This window comes from Spodoptera frugiperda, chromosome 11 (genome assembly GCF_023101765.2).
Source record: "Spodoptera frugiperda isolate SF20-4 chromosome 11, AGI-APGP_CSIRO_Sfru_2.0, whole genome shotgun sequence".
In the NCBI taxonomy this organism is placed as follows: Eukaryota; Metazoa; Arthropoda; class Insecta; order Lepidoptera; family Noctuidae; genus Spodoptera; species Spodoptera frugiperda.
In genome coordinates, this window is record NC_064222.1 from 3,764,568 (window position 1) to 3,779,357 (window position 14,790).

Genomic DNA, 14,790 nt, shown 5'->3' on the forward strand with positions numbered 1-14,790 from the left:
ATTAAATGGAGGAGGTCCGGATCGGTAGCCTGAGAACGTTTGACGGACACGGAGCGACCTCCCTTGAGGTTATTTCAGGCACGGCGAACTGTTGAGCCTGTCAATTTAATACCGATTCGAGGATTTATTGGGAAAAAAGTAAACAGGGCACATCGTGTCGGGTCAACATTTATTTGCAGCAAGTATTTATTTGCTCGACCTAGTTGCTAAGTAAGGCAAACACTGCAATTTGAAATCCGGTTTAAGATGCGAAAATATTTGAACAAGTGATAAAAAATATCGATCGGATGACCTCAGGAAACGCTTTCTATGCGGAAACCTGCACGCTCCGTTGAGATTCGTCACCAGAACAGATCTAGAAAAAGTCAAACCATAAACAACCAAAGTTCAAACGAAGCGTTAACGAAATATTTTTTTAGTGGACAACCTTTTTCTAATTCTGTAAAACTATGGTCTTGAGTTGGTGCAAGGTCTTTTAGGAGTCGTTTCCAGTTTTATGTGTTGGCCATTGTGCTGTGACATGAAATGGCTAGAGCCTATTCTTTGCTGTGGCTATAAATATCAAGAGTGCTCCTCTCGACTGTCAACTGAGCTGTCGATTGTAATGTTAATGGAGGGTTTACAGCCAATTCTGTGTGTAGAGAGCTGTAGTAATCGCTGCGTGCAACAGAAGCAGGTTCCGAATACTTCAGTTGTTTAGCAGTAAACAATCTATTCGCACGTATCAAGCCTCCATCAGACCTCTGGACCTCAGCCACATTTCTGTTTCCACCCGAACCTGTTTCGCTCATTAATTTTAATTGCCAAGTAAACTGTGTTGCTGAAAATTTTGCATTTCCTCCTTGCATCGCATTATTAACCCTATTCGAATCTGAATTGAATTGAAATTCAATTGTTTATTTGAGTTACATAAGATGTTTACAATTCACGGCAGCCAATTAAGAGGGCTTAGCTGATGACATGGGATTTTGAGTCAAGGAGTTGTGGATTAAGGTTGAGATTGGATTGGTGGGTAGTGGTGAGGAAGCAAAGTGAAATGAGGCGTCGCGGCTTCGATTCCCGATTCAGGCTATTAAAGTGTTAAGGTTAAGTTGAATAATGGCACGGACGGATTGTTAGCATATGTTTTGTATGAATGGCGCGTTCTGGGCCGAACAAGCGTTGGATTGAGTGTCGGGTGTCATTGACGATTGTGTTGCTTTCCTGGAATATTTAGTTTATTGACTGCTGCGCCAGCCGGACGTTGGCTTGAAGCTGTATGTGCCTGATTATTGTTGCTTAATGGGCGGTGGATTTCGGTGGCTACCGTGAAAGGGCTTCAGACTGTTCTGTTTAAGTCTTTGACTGCCAATAGAAAACTGTTGAAGCCAAATCTTCCGCTAACGTCGGTCACCATTGACCACCACGGCATTCAATGTGTTAAATGATCTGCCAAATCTGGCACGTGTAGCTTACCGATTGATGGAAAGTCCTATTGCCTAAAAAAACACATATTCATCCATATTTCTCCTTTTAGAAAATTTTAATTTACTACATTACATCCCATGCGTCAACCATACAGCCTTCTTCACAACTATGGTACAAAACCAACCAAATAGGTTTCATATCAACAAACCCCATTCAAAACAACCAAACACAATTCCGTCTTCCATATTCAAACGCAATCAAAAGCCACAGACAAGCCATTCAGGCTATTTACATAAATAAAAAACAAATTCGTTAAGGAGGTGAACAACAGATATCTAACACACCAGCGATAATGACTGTCCAGTCCATAAATTACCTAACATTGGTGCCTTAACGCGGGAAACTTAGGGGGTCCAATTATATGGGGCCCCCTGTAGGGTGCCCCCTTTAACTCGCACCGACCTGGCCTGGGCCCATCCCGGCCCATATTAATCAGGTCCACGATTAATGATTTTTTTTATTAGGCCATTTTATAGTTTTCAGTCGTAAATTTTGGTGTGGTTTGGATGTGACGTCATTTAATGAACATTACCTCGTGTTGTGGTTTCAATGAATTATTTTCATGTTGCGTTTAAGTGTGTATTATGTGTCGAGTCTATGGTCTATAACTACAGGCTGTATAAAAATCGTAAAGAATATTCTTACTGTTGTAACACATTGCCTGTGTGTAGATATTGTATAGTAATGTTAACCTTATGACTCCAATTTGATTTAAAAGTTTTTTTTATATCTACAGTTAAGCATTTTATTTAAAAAATATGTATAACTAAAACAAATAAATTTTCTTCCATCGGAGTAAAATACTATCTCGGATTCATACAGTTCTAAATTGACAGATAAATTGGTCAATCATTCATTTTATCCAATCATAATTCCTAGAACCATTCCTGAAGAAAAGCAAGTCGTAGTAGTAAAATATTGTCTCATTCGACTGAAGGAAGGGAGCTCGGGTCAAGAGGAGGATGGGGGAAAACGACTTGCGAGGGGTAGATAAGGAAATAATATTTCTTGAGCCGCCTCCACCCTTGCGACACAACCTATGTACCACCCTGTAGATAGATATCCGTCTAGGAACGAGGTATTCCTCGAAGCGCAACTGTTTTGAAGCGCACCTCTCCAAGCGCACCTATTTTATTCCTCGAAGCGCACCCGTTAGTTGCGCTTCAAGGAACTATTAAAAATATTAATTTTTATTTCCTCGAAGCGCACCTATGTTTTATTTTTGACTAGAGACGGGATGCTAACTGAAACTATCGATAATAAGATATCGATAATCTGATATACGTAGCGCTATCTATGAGCAAATAAGGTTAAACCTTTAAAAATAGTTTCTTGTCGATGTATGACATCGCAAAATTAAATGTTCCGCTTGAAACCGCCAATCAACCGACTTTAATTAGTTATTTTATACAATATTCAAGAACTCTGTACTCGTCGACCATAGATTGTTATTTTTTTACCCGACAGCGCCAGAAGGAGGGTTATGTTTTTCGAGAGTATGTATGTATAATTGTTTGGCACGCTCTGCAGCCTAAACGGCTTGATGGATTTTGACTTAAGAGGTCTCGTTAGATTCGTATTTACTGTGAGAGTGACACTGGATATATCAAAATAATAAAAAAAAAACAAAATGGTGGATTTTTGGCGCCAAAATCGAATATTGCTCACTCTCTAGCTTGAACGACTCGATGGATTTCAGCTTGATAGGAGTCGTTTGATTTGTATTACTGTGAGAGTGACGCTAGATATATCAAAATATAAAAATAATAAAATAAAAAAGGTAATTTAAAAAACTAAAAAAGACTGCGTTTCTTTATTATATGAAAATGAAAAAACCCTTAAACAAGAAAGTCATCGTAAAACTGAAGCTGTCGGGACCCATTCTAGAAAGCCAGCAATATGTGCCCTCATTAAGTTTTCTGATATAGATTAGGGTTTTTTCATTTTTATATTATGAAACGCAGTCGGGTTTTTAGTTTTTTCATTTAGTAATGATCCTAATGAGTGAACAAAGACCTCAACCGAAAGTATTAGTATAAAACGTATAATTATTATTACTTACTTGAACATCTGTTGGACATTTCCCAAACAAACGTTGAAGTCGAAACGTTGATTTTTAAATTGAATATTGTATAAAATAACTAATAAAAGTCGTTGATTGGCGGTTTCAAGCGGAACATTTAATTTTGCGATGTCATACATCGACAAGAAACTATTTTTAAAGGTTTAACCTTATTTGCTCATAGATCCTGACAAAAGAGTTGGCACACTGGCAGTAACGAATCTTTTTAAAATGGCAAAGATTGTTGAAACAATGAGATTAAATATAAATTAATTAAAGAATTTTCAAATTTATTTCGTAGCAAACGAAATAGCTTTTTTCGGAAATTTTGAAATGTTTGGAATTGAATAAAAAATAAAACATTAAAATAGCGCCTTAGTTTATTAGTATTTGGACAGACTTTTAATGGTTGTAGTATAGTACTGATGCAATTTAAATCAACGGAATGGTGTTTGTTTTCGAAATTCGAATCCGAATATCCTGACAAAAGAGTTGGCACACTGGCAGTAACAAATCTTTATAAAATGGCAAAGATTGTTGAAATAATGAGATTAAAAATAAATTAATTAAAGAAAAATTATCGTAAAAGTTTAGCTTTTTTCAATTTTAGTTGGAATTGCGCCTTAGTTTACTAGTAAATGGTTGTTTTACAAGAAGGTTTTGCAAGAATTATATTTGTACCTATCATTTAGCATTAAAATTTTACCGACCGAACATAACACTAAAAAGATTAAGTACGATTAGGTGGCAGTGTATAACCTCCAAGGTCCATATTTAAATGGCCAGGCTTTATGCCGGCAAACACTGGCCACCCGTCAATTTCACGCCATTTACCCACACACAATACTCGCGCATGAAAAGAAAAATAATTTGAAAAAAGAATGCGTGGGCTCCTTCGAGCAGCGCGTCACGATCTGAAAACGGGAAACGCGAACGAAAATAACAATCAGAAAATAATTGTTTTAATAGTTTACGTATGGAGATTGCAGTTAATTATTGTTATACACAAATTGAACTCTTTATCTGAAATAGAGCCTGCACTATTATAATCTGCTCTCGCTATACCGTCATGGCCGCCGACAGGAAACATTATTTTCGATCTCCATCATAAACGCAATAATTACCCCACCACAACTGCGGTTTGACAACTAATAATTACTAATAAGCCCCTCTAAAAGCCAAACCGACCAAATTACGCTAAACGCCGAACTTAACCCTCGAAACGTCGCCGACAATTACAGTTAATAAATAATAATTTCAATAATAAGCGTATACAAAAAGTTGGAGTGATCACTAGTTTAGAAGGGACCGGCGGTTGTTTTGTTTTCCTCGATGTGAGGGATCAAAAAACTTGGCTGCGTATTAAAACGGCGCGCACGTCCCGTAATGGCGAGCGGCAACAATCGCGCGCCACTAGCGATTATAACGATTACTGTCGATAACTTGTATCGACACTGGCTATTTGGTTAGTCGCTCGATTATCGATAATTTGCCCTCGGGGTACGCTCCTGACGCTGTAAATCGTTGACCGATTAGTTTTTTGCCGTCTTTATTTGTGTGTACGTGCTCGTTCCATTTTACTATTTACCGTTCACCTGCCAGAATTCTTCCATTCCGTGGATCCGTACATAAAAGTTCCACATAAGTACCAAACCGTTTAATTTATATGGTCGTATTTCGCCCATAAATCAGTGAACAGTTAGACTTACATTAAGAACATTAATGTCATTTTTGCAACGCGACACGAGTAAAAATCGAAGCCATGGTTATCACACACCTCGACATGTTTTTACTGCCTATAATTCTATTCCACGAGTCCATATAAAATAGAAACTCGGGACTCGCGAGCTTTCAAAAACGCTACATTAAAACATCATAAAACTCAAACATAAACGTTTACTGCGGCCAGTTTACGAGCACGCTACCTATCGATCGTTTTAACGATAAATAAAAATTAATGGGCAGACATACGACGGAATCGAAGTGGCCACGTTAGGCGGGAAGCAATAACTAGACAGTGAAACCGAGCTAGCGGCAGCGGCCGATCTACGATACAGGCAGTGCGCGGTGCACGGGTTAACTATACCTATTTGTACCATGCTCGGGCGGCATAACGATTAAAAATATTCGTTCCATTGCCCATTCAAGAAAATCGACCATATAAAAGACCAGTAGAATGTTTAATGTAACCAACTTTGTATTTATGTATATTTATACCCACGTACACGCGCAAGTGACGACTACTTGTTAATATCTCTCGATATGAATATGAAAGCCGCGCCGAGCTTCGCCAGAATACCCAACTACATCTAGACACAGCCGACAGACGACTTTCTTTTGTTAGCAAGAAAAACTCTAACATTCTCTTCAGTTAAATTAATTAATAGAATTCATTGTTGAACTTGAGCGTAAGATATGATGTAATTTCCAAGAAAAATACGAATGAATATTCAAAAGATTTTGAAATAATACAGTGCTGTCAGTCTTATTAACTTGATCGGGCCGTCGGATGCAGAATCAGGAGTAATGGCTGCCTCACCCTCGCGGCTACCGAGAGGGGTGGGGGGGCGGAGGGGGACACGAAATGGGATTCTATCGGTCTCCTCCATTCCACGCCATTCGGAGTCTCTACGTGACTGCACATAGCTGTAACCACAATTTTCTCTCTGCGCATCACTCCGCTCTTAACACCTCGGGATAAGGTTTAAATCTCACAAGCGAACGCCCCGCGGACTTATTCAGAGGTTTTGTTTACGTCTGAAATTTCGCGTTTTACTTTTTTCACTGAGCTCGCTTGACATTCGTGTTATTTGGAGTTCGTGAATACTTTTACTGAAACCGTAGTATTCTTGTTGGGTGGCATAAAAAACTTAAACTGAAAAATTGCCGTATATTTCATAGAAATTTAGAAATTAGAAATTCTCAACATGAAACTTTAGTAATGAAGTTTTGTATGGTTTTGTTAGTATCTACAACTTGGTATTTATTTTTGGTGAAAATCAGTCTGTTTTGTACAAACCTACTCTAGAGCTACTCTAGCGGGAAAACAGAATGGAATGGAATCGGTTAGTGCTACACAAAATTTAAAAACTGAAACTCTTTTTTTATAGATAAATTGTCACTACTTTCAGTGTTACTATACAAAAGCCTGTAACCGTTACCGACTTTTATAACGTAAAAAAATTGAAGAATACGAAATACATATTTAAATTTTCTTTACTTACTTTAATTTTTTATAGAATAAATGTTTAGAACAAATATATAACGTAATGAGGCGCGTTGGAGCGTGGCCACAACAAACAGCTCGGTCGTATCGCTTGCAACACAAACAGCCAGCAGCAGTTTATTTTGAGGGTGCAACCCTACTGGGGACTAGACGCAAGCAGTTATGCCATTATCTCCGATATATTTTTTTAAGAAATAAAAATAAAGAGGTTTATAACCAAAGAGATTAAAAAAGGTTTGCGTTGCATTATTTCAGTCTGATTAAAAAACTGTGTCGATGTTCATAGTGATTAATATTATTAGCGTTATAGTTTAAACAAAAAATATGATACGGAATTTGTTCAAGATTAAAGCATTAAGAATTAAACTAACTAAACACTTTCTTGTTAAACATTAAATACTACAAAAATTAAACAGTTCTTTAATAAAGATACTACTTTGAAATAACTCGACGCCTACGTCATCGAAACGAAATAACTTCACGAAGATGAATGGTTGAATAGAAAATTCAACCCGTCACCGCCGACGGTGCGATAAGGTCACCTATTCCCCCGATGGGCCGATTGGGCCCAGAGCGCGTGCGTTTGATTGATACGCGTTATCGGCGCATGCCGTCCGACAGACCCCGCCTGGCCCGAGCAGATATCCAACCTCCGTACACATACAGGAAATAGGATCGGGGGACCGAATTATGGAACAGTTTGCTTTTGGCAAAATTATTGTAGTTTTTTTTTTCATAATAGTTTTTCGCGCTTTTACATAAGGATGAGAAACTAATACTTCAATTTTATTTTAAGTGAAATATAAAAATTACTAAGTTCAATAGTAAATTCATAGTTTGAGATGAATTTTTGTCAGAACTTGCTACAGAAACCTAATATTTTTTTGTAATATTGGGTTTGTAATAATATGGATAAATTACAAAAGAAAACATTTTTAGTCATCGTTAGATTTTATTTCATTACCTCTTCCTTAGCTACTAAAAATAGTGTATTTCTTTCAGTAAACATAATAGTAGGTACAACCCCATAGGATTAAAACCCACATCTACATATAAATACAAAACCTCCACTGCATTAAAAGTTCCACAAATTCTGCAGAACCGTATCAATAACCACGTAAGCTTCTTAACCCTCGCACGCCGGTCTAATCTACTGCTCTGTGGGGCTCAGTTCAGCTGGTGGAAACAATTCCTTGTTTGGCTTATCGTATCATTGCACGATAACTTGGGGGTTAACTGATGATACTGTACTTTGTGCAGGGCTCCCTATTTGCTGTTTGTTATGAGAAAATATATATTTTTGATGGGAAATAAAAATTGTTTGTAGTGTGGAGATTTATGTGAAAAGTGTTTTTTTGAGGGTGTTTTTCTTTAAAAAATAGCAATGAAAAAATAAGAAGTGCATTGATAAATTATTGAAAAGCTGCCACTTATTATACTGGTAAGATACCGCTCTAACTAAATACCTAACACTAACAAATAGATCTAAGAAATGAAAAAATCTGCCATTTAAATATATATTGCTACTACAAGCTGCTAAACAACTACAAAAACGATTCCAAATCATCACGTCATAATTTATTAACAAGAAATGATTAAATCACTTCTTTTATTCCTATAAACCAAAAATCTCCATATCATAGTCATTATGCAAAAAAACATGATACTTATAACAATAGCGATCTAATACAAGATGAGTAACGCAGATTTCTAGACTAGAACTATGACCCTAGGTAATGTAGGAGGCCTTGTAACAACAATAATTTAATTAGCCGAGCCCAGGTCAAGACATCTATGATTTATGGAAGCACGACGTCGTCTCGAAACGCAAGCAATTTGTTATTATTATATTATATTACACCATGTTTTTCTTTAAACAAGCTAGGTAGAGCCATCAGATCACCACAGATGGGGCCCAATAGGGCTGATGCCTGATCTGGAGCTGCGGATTAACTAGCGCGTTTACCGGGGCTCCGGCTCGAAAAGCAGGAGTAGGAACGGGGTGGTTTTTAGTCAGTAAGAGTCTGACACTCCCTCTTGCCTCGCCCAAGACGGGAGAAGTCATTGGATGATTTTCTCCACTCAAAAAAAAGGTAGAGGTAGCAGTATTTTTTAAGTTCTCAGTAGCCTTTTGATAGGATCTATCCTCATACATATCATATCCTCAATGCGGCCATTGACTATTAATTTTTGAATATCAATCATCATATTTTGATTTGACCTTAGTTGATCCTAAGAGCTTGCGGTTTCTGAAGTTATTTACTGTTTAGCTATTGTTTGTTGTGTCTTTTTCCTTAGGTTTTATAAAAGGTATCTCTGATTGAAGTTTATTAATTACACGTGTGTTTAAAAATGTATTCATTTATTTTTCAATATTTATTCATATGTTTTGACTTTAGTTAAACAGACTAAAATAAGTAGAAGCTACATCACTGTACGAATCTCGGATTGCTACGAGCTACGCATCCAACCCCTCACTACACTTAAAATTTTCCCGTCGTTTTGGCCCGTCGCGCTGTGTTGCGTCACGTTGCTCTCGAGTTTATTTGCAGGCATTATACCGTTCTAACAATGTATAAACACAATTACGCTGAGCAAACACGGGCGGCGCCGCCGGCTAGCACATGTTGTGGGCGAACGAGCTAACACGGACAACACTATTTTATTGCACCAATACCGTATTTGAATACGCTTAGCGCTCCTCTACTTATTTAATATTTCCGTTTTTTAAAAACATAGTGGTGTATCAATCAATTTTCACGGTACGTTGTAAATCGAGTGAAAATAACGGTTTTACTCTACAATCGAATAGCATTAAATATTTTACTAGTTCGTTTTATTTTCATTCATTCAATAAATAAATTGATACAGATGGGACACCTATTATGTGTGAAATGTGTTTCAAACAACAAAAGATATAAAAATGTATTGTTAATTGTATTTTGCATTAATCTCAATATTCAAGAGCTACACGATACGGTAGCAAACTGAATATATTAACATTTTGGTACGTCATAATTGAGTCAATAAAAACCAGTATTACCGGATATCAGCGGTGAGATGCGCTCATACAAATATGGCACTAGCTACGAGCGACAGGAAAGAAATGGATCACCGAGCTAAGATGCAATTCAGTCTTTTCCTTAATCATTCCCCAACAAGGGTATCGATCACAATATTTGTACTATCTCCTACCCAAACTCACGACTACGTCTTGCCTACAATCCGTCAGTTTTTTCATCCTCACGTCAAGGTGTTGCCTTCGACAAAGCGGTAAATAAAAAAGAAAAAACTCGATGTCTACAGCACTACCGCGTGGAGACGTGGCTAATGTGTAATGCGGTTGGCTTTTTGTCCGACGCCTTCGAATTTTTGTTCTTTTTTTCTTCACTTGGATTTCTGTTACGGTTCGTATTGATCGAAAAATCCGATTTCAAAATGGGTGCCCCGAGAGTTTTATTGTTGCCGTGATACGTTCTTAAACAATAAAAAACGCATTTTAAATTGAGAATGCAATTCTCACATGTCACGTTCGTAAATTGAAGGAGACGTGGTCGTGTTTTAGAAAAGTAATTATTCTGCAACGATTGGCTCCAAGAACGAGTGAGGACAATAAAAGACCTAATTTATTTTTTCATATAGCAATATCGGGACTGATTGTTGAGGTGACGGGCGTATGTCGATGTCGATGTTTGATTGCTCTTACGTAAATAGTGTTTAGTTTAGTTCGGAGACAAGAATAGCGCAATTTCAAAGTAATCTAATTGTTGTGTTATTTACTTTTGTGACATTGACCCGAGATGTCGCCACACGTCTATTCAGAATTCCTTTCACAACGCGCGATCGATGTAAAGCTCCACCTTGTCTAATTTGAAATTGGAACAAGTGCTACCAACTTTCACATTTTAATTGCACGGCCGTTCATCAATGGATGCGTCGAGATAACCATCCAGTAAGAGCGGCGGCATCAGAGATAGCACATAAATAAAATATTACTTATCTGTTGATAACGAATGAAATCTTTAAATATATTAGACATACATTGAGCTTGTAAAGAGGTTACAAGTCATAAATTTGGAATAAAAAACTTACAATGCTGTGTCGGCGCCTTCCCGGCGAGATAATCCTCTTTGCATATAAACTTGTTGTCGTCCAAGACGTAGAGCTCTTCGCCGGTGGACAGCTGTTTCCGACACACGAGGCACGTGAAGCAGTTGAGATGGAACACCTTTTCGCGAGCCTTGCGGACCAGGTCCGACGGCGAGATGCCGTGCCCACAACCACTGCATTTTGTACCGTATCGCCTGTAAACAAAGGACATAATTTTAAATGCATTCTAAACTGTAAAAGGCTGTATAAAACATTACCTGTGCAGTCTGTGCACACAAAGAATGACAGTTAAACGTCAACGTCATTTTTGACAGTTTCAAGATTTTTTATCTGTGAATTTTTGCAACAGACTAAATGACCCAATAGCATATAAATTTTATCATTTTGACCGTTTTAATATGTTAAGAAGAAAGATTACTGTATATAAAGTAACCTGTTTATCATTATTTGTGTTTCGTGTCATCTCAATCATAACATTTGTATCGACATTCTAATCTATCTGACATCATTCTGATGATGGTTCTATCACCGAAACCCGAATTATGATAATATATTCAGAGATATTGCTATCAATATTCATAGTTTGTGACGTTACGTAAAAATAAAGGTAGTGTTAGATGTGTTGGTGAACAGGGCAGTTATAGGGATGATTGAAATAAAAAATATTGATTTTTTTACATTCCTAACGATTATTACCATCAACGTCTTCTGCGTCTTCTATGCTGAATAACTTCAAATTAAAATTCAAAAATATATTTATTTGCCAGAATATGATGGTACAAGTTTCTGGTTCCTTCATATTATCCTCCCATACAGTACAGAAATTTATTTAATGTGAAAATCTTCGTCAATTGTGTCCAAATATTTCACACAATAATTTCAAGAATTCTAGGATAACCTAACGATATCAAAAAAGTCAGTGCTATAAAATATGTTTAATTAATCTTTAAATAAATAAATAATTAATCTTCCGCCGATGAGCCCTCGCCTTAGACTGTATTCGAGCGTTTTCGGTACAACGTTGACATGTGAATGTTATGCAAATTGCTATGATTAATGTTCTTGCATCAAAATCCGGTCAGGTGCGATCAATACCAACGTGATGCGTTCAGTATATGATAAATTGCTTAACATATGAATAAATAGAGGTTTTAGTTTATTGGCCTAGTCTCTGGTTTATGACTCTATGCTAATTCGATCGAGAAAATATGTAGCTTTAGTTTTTCGGAGTCACAATACTTGGTAGTTTCAGCTTCGGTTAAGCTAGTAAGCTTATTACAGTAATAGACTTATCCCTGTATCATACATGAATCACTCCCTACAAAGTACGTGAGCTAAAAATAAAGCCATTGATTTAAAAAACAACTTCCTACTAACTAACAAAAAGTGGCCTGTTATTTACATTGTTCACATTCATCATTATCTCAATCCAACCTCTTTTCTTGGATGAGGAAAAACCATGGAAATAAAAAAGTAAAGTTTCCAAGTAATACCGGCCTTTTTATTGTGCCGAACTCCAAAGTTTATAACAGTGAGCGATTATATAGAAAAAAAAAAGTAAAAAAGTCGGGCGTCTAGTAGCGGTCTAATGAATGTTAATAGTCGTTTTTGATAGATTTAAGTTCCCGCAAACGGCTTTAATTCATATTTTATGTTATTTTCGTCTGGCAATGTGGGCCAGACCTTATTCGATAATGATTTAAATGATCTCCGTCCCGCGGCATTGTCTGTGATCGTTTCGAAATTTGAAAAATATGTTCTTTTTCCTTTTTTGAAATCGTGTGCGATATTTAGTTTTCTAATGTCAAATATGTGAGATTTATTAATAAATCTGTCACTATTTTTTGTTCTTCGTTCTCAATGGCAACTAAGAACAATTTTTACAAGAAATATTGTTTTGTAAATATTTTAGACTATCGGCTATAGATTTATAACAATTGTTGTAATTTATTCCGTTTCCTTTGGATAGTGTCCACAACACTAATCTATGACCAATAAAATGACGATTCACACACGGGTAAACACGACTCGTCATATTCGAGCAATATCTTCTAATGTTATGATAATTAACACCGATTAATGATTTACGATACGTATCGATTACCGTAATCGTTATGAAATAATCCGATCCAAGGGTCACGCAGAGCATGTTGAGCACAGCAAGCAACCCGTGCCGCGATTATTCGAACCTACAGTCCAAAACAATCACGACGTGGAGCGCACTTTAGTTTTTATACAATTCGAGTAGCGTAAACTGTTAGTATTTTTATATTTATCAGTATACGACGTGCCGTGTTTTGTCTGTATGACAATTATACATTTAGCCATATTCTCACATAAGTGAAATAGCTATAATATTGGTGTATTTTATATAATAGTTGTTTTGTTTACCTATGTGCCATGCCCTAATAAAGCCTACAAGAAAAACGTGTAGGCCTTATTACGGCATAGTTGTTTTTTATTTCATAGAAAACGGATCACCAGCTTCTGTCAAAAAGAAAGCCAATGAATTTCGCAAAAGATGGAAAACGCTGTTAAAATTAGAAAGGGGTAAACGGGGTGAATAGATACAGAAAAGGGGTGAATGGATACTCCATTTGATTTTAGCACCCTGTTTTTTTTGTAATTCGAAATAGGTATCAATCATTTCAATTTAGCGATTATACTAAAGATTTACGGTACTATTGAAGTTAGTAAACACATAGATGTTTATATTACTATGTAATAGGTACTATTACAAAGTGACACTATAGTCCATTTATTATTTATTTAGAAGTGATTTTTAACGGTAATAAAAAAAATATAATACATATTTCATTTGTTTAACACATTTACATGTGCTAAGGTACTAGGGAATCTTTCGTACAGCCTTAGAATTACACAGCATAAATTAGAATCTCGTGGAAATAAAAATCAATCGCCGCAAGCCCTCAGGTTTACTTCTAATTACATTGCGAACAAGAATTTTTGCCGCAATGTCGTTGTTTTTTTATTATTTTATCATCATTGAATTATTACCAGCCGCATTTGCATAAACGATGGAGGCCGAATGAATAATACATAAACTCGGTTTGGCTGTATGTAGCTGGCAGCTCGCCATGTCATACCTCAAACTGTTGCCGCCAATTTCAAGAAAAAGGTTTGAATTTCGAACAAGGTGGTAAATGTGATGCACAAAATAATTACACGTCAGAAAATGGAGCTAAATATCGAATTAAGAAGAAATTGTTTAAAATGTGAAATAATGAAAAATATGAAAATCAAGTAACAGAGAAATAAAAATAAATTTATAATAAGGGATGAAATAAAATCTTCTTGAGAACAAAACTATGCAATTTTAATTGATTATAACATTCATCAATTTGCTTCTAACCAAGAGCTGCGCTTCATTTTTTAATTGTGTCCACGTCAGCATGAATGTTTTATGCCCTCTGCCTTAGTTGAGTTTGCCATGGCCTGAAGGCAGACCCTTTTGGTCTTTCAAATTATTTTTAAGACAATTCCAGCTAAACATGATTTACGTTGTCGACTGATGACATTAAAATTGAAGTATGACAGCTGTTTTGAAGTTATAATCAAGATGACTCTCATGCCTCTACAAATAAGATTTTACGATGACATTTGCGAAGAATTATTAGGGAAATATGTACATAATGATGAAGCGTTTAATTTTATCGTCGAGGGAATAATAATATATTACATTTTGTTTGTTGACAGAGCTTTGTTACCACAAGGCTTAAGGTCTTTGACAAAAAGGGACCTAAAATACTCCCTGCGGAATTCCTAAAAGATTTGTCGTAGGCGTTCGAGTGACTAAGACAAGTATACTATAGGAAATGACTGCTTTATATTTAATGATATTTATAAACTTCCCCCCAATTTTATAAAGTTTAGTTAAGTTATTACATAGATTACGCCGCAAACT

At 36.4% G+C, this 14,790-nt stretch overlaps 1 protein-coding gene across 7 annotated transcripts in view; it reads right to left on the bottom strand.

The window, feature by feature from the left end:
* The window catches only part of LOC118274815 (LIM/homeobox protein Lhx1), a 61,929-nt gene that overhangs the window by 29,295 nt on the left and 17,844 nt on the right, over positions 1-14,790 (bottom strand). For all 7 annotated transcript variants that reach the window (XM_050696786.1, XM_050696784.1, XM_050696782.1 and 4 more), the window contains exon 3: positions 10,848-11,059. In XM_050696786.1, the coding sequence (XP_050552743.1) occupies positions 10,848-11,059 (212 nt within the window). The remainder of the gene's footprint in view (positions 1-10,847; positions 11,060-14,790) is intronic.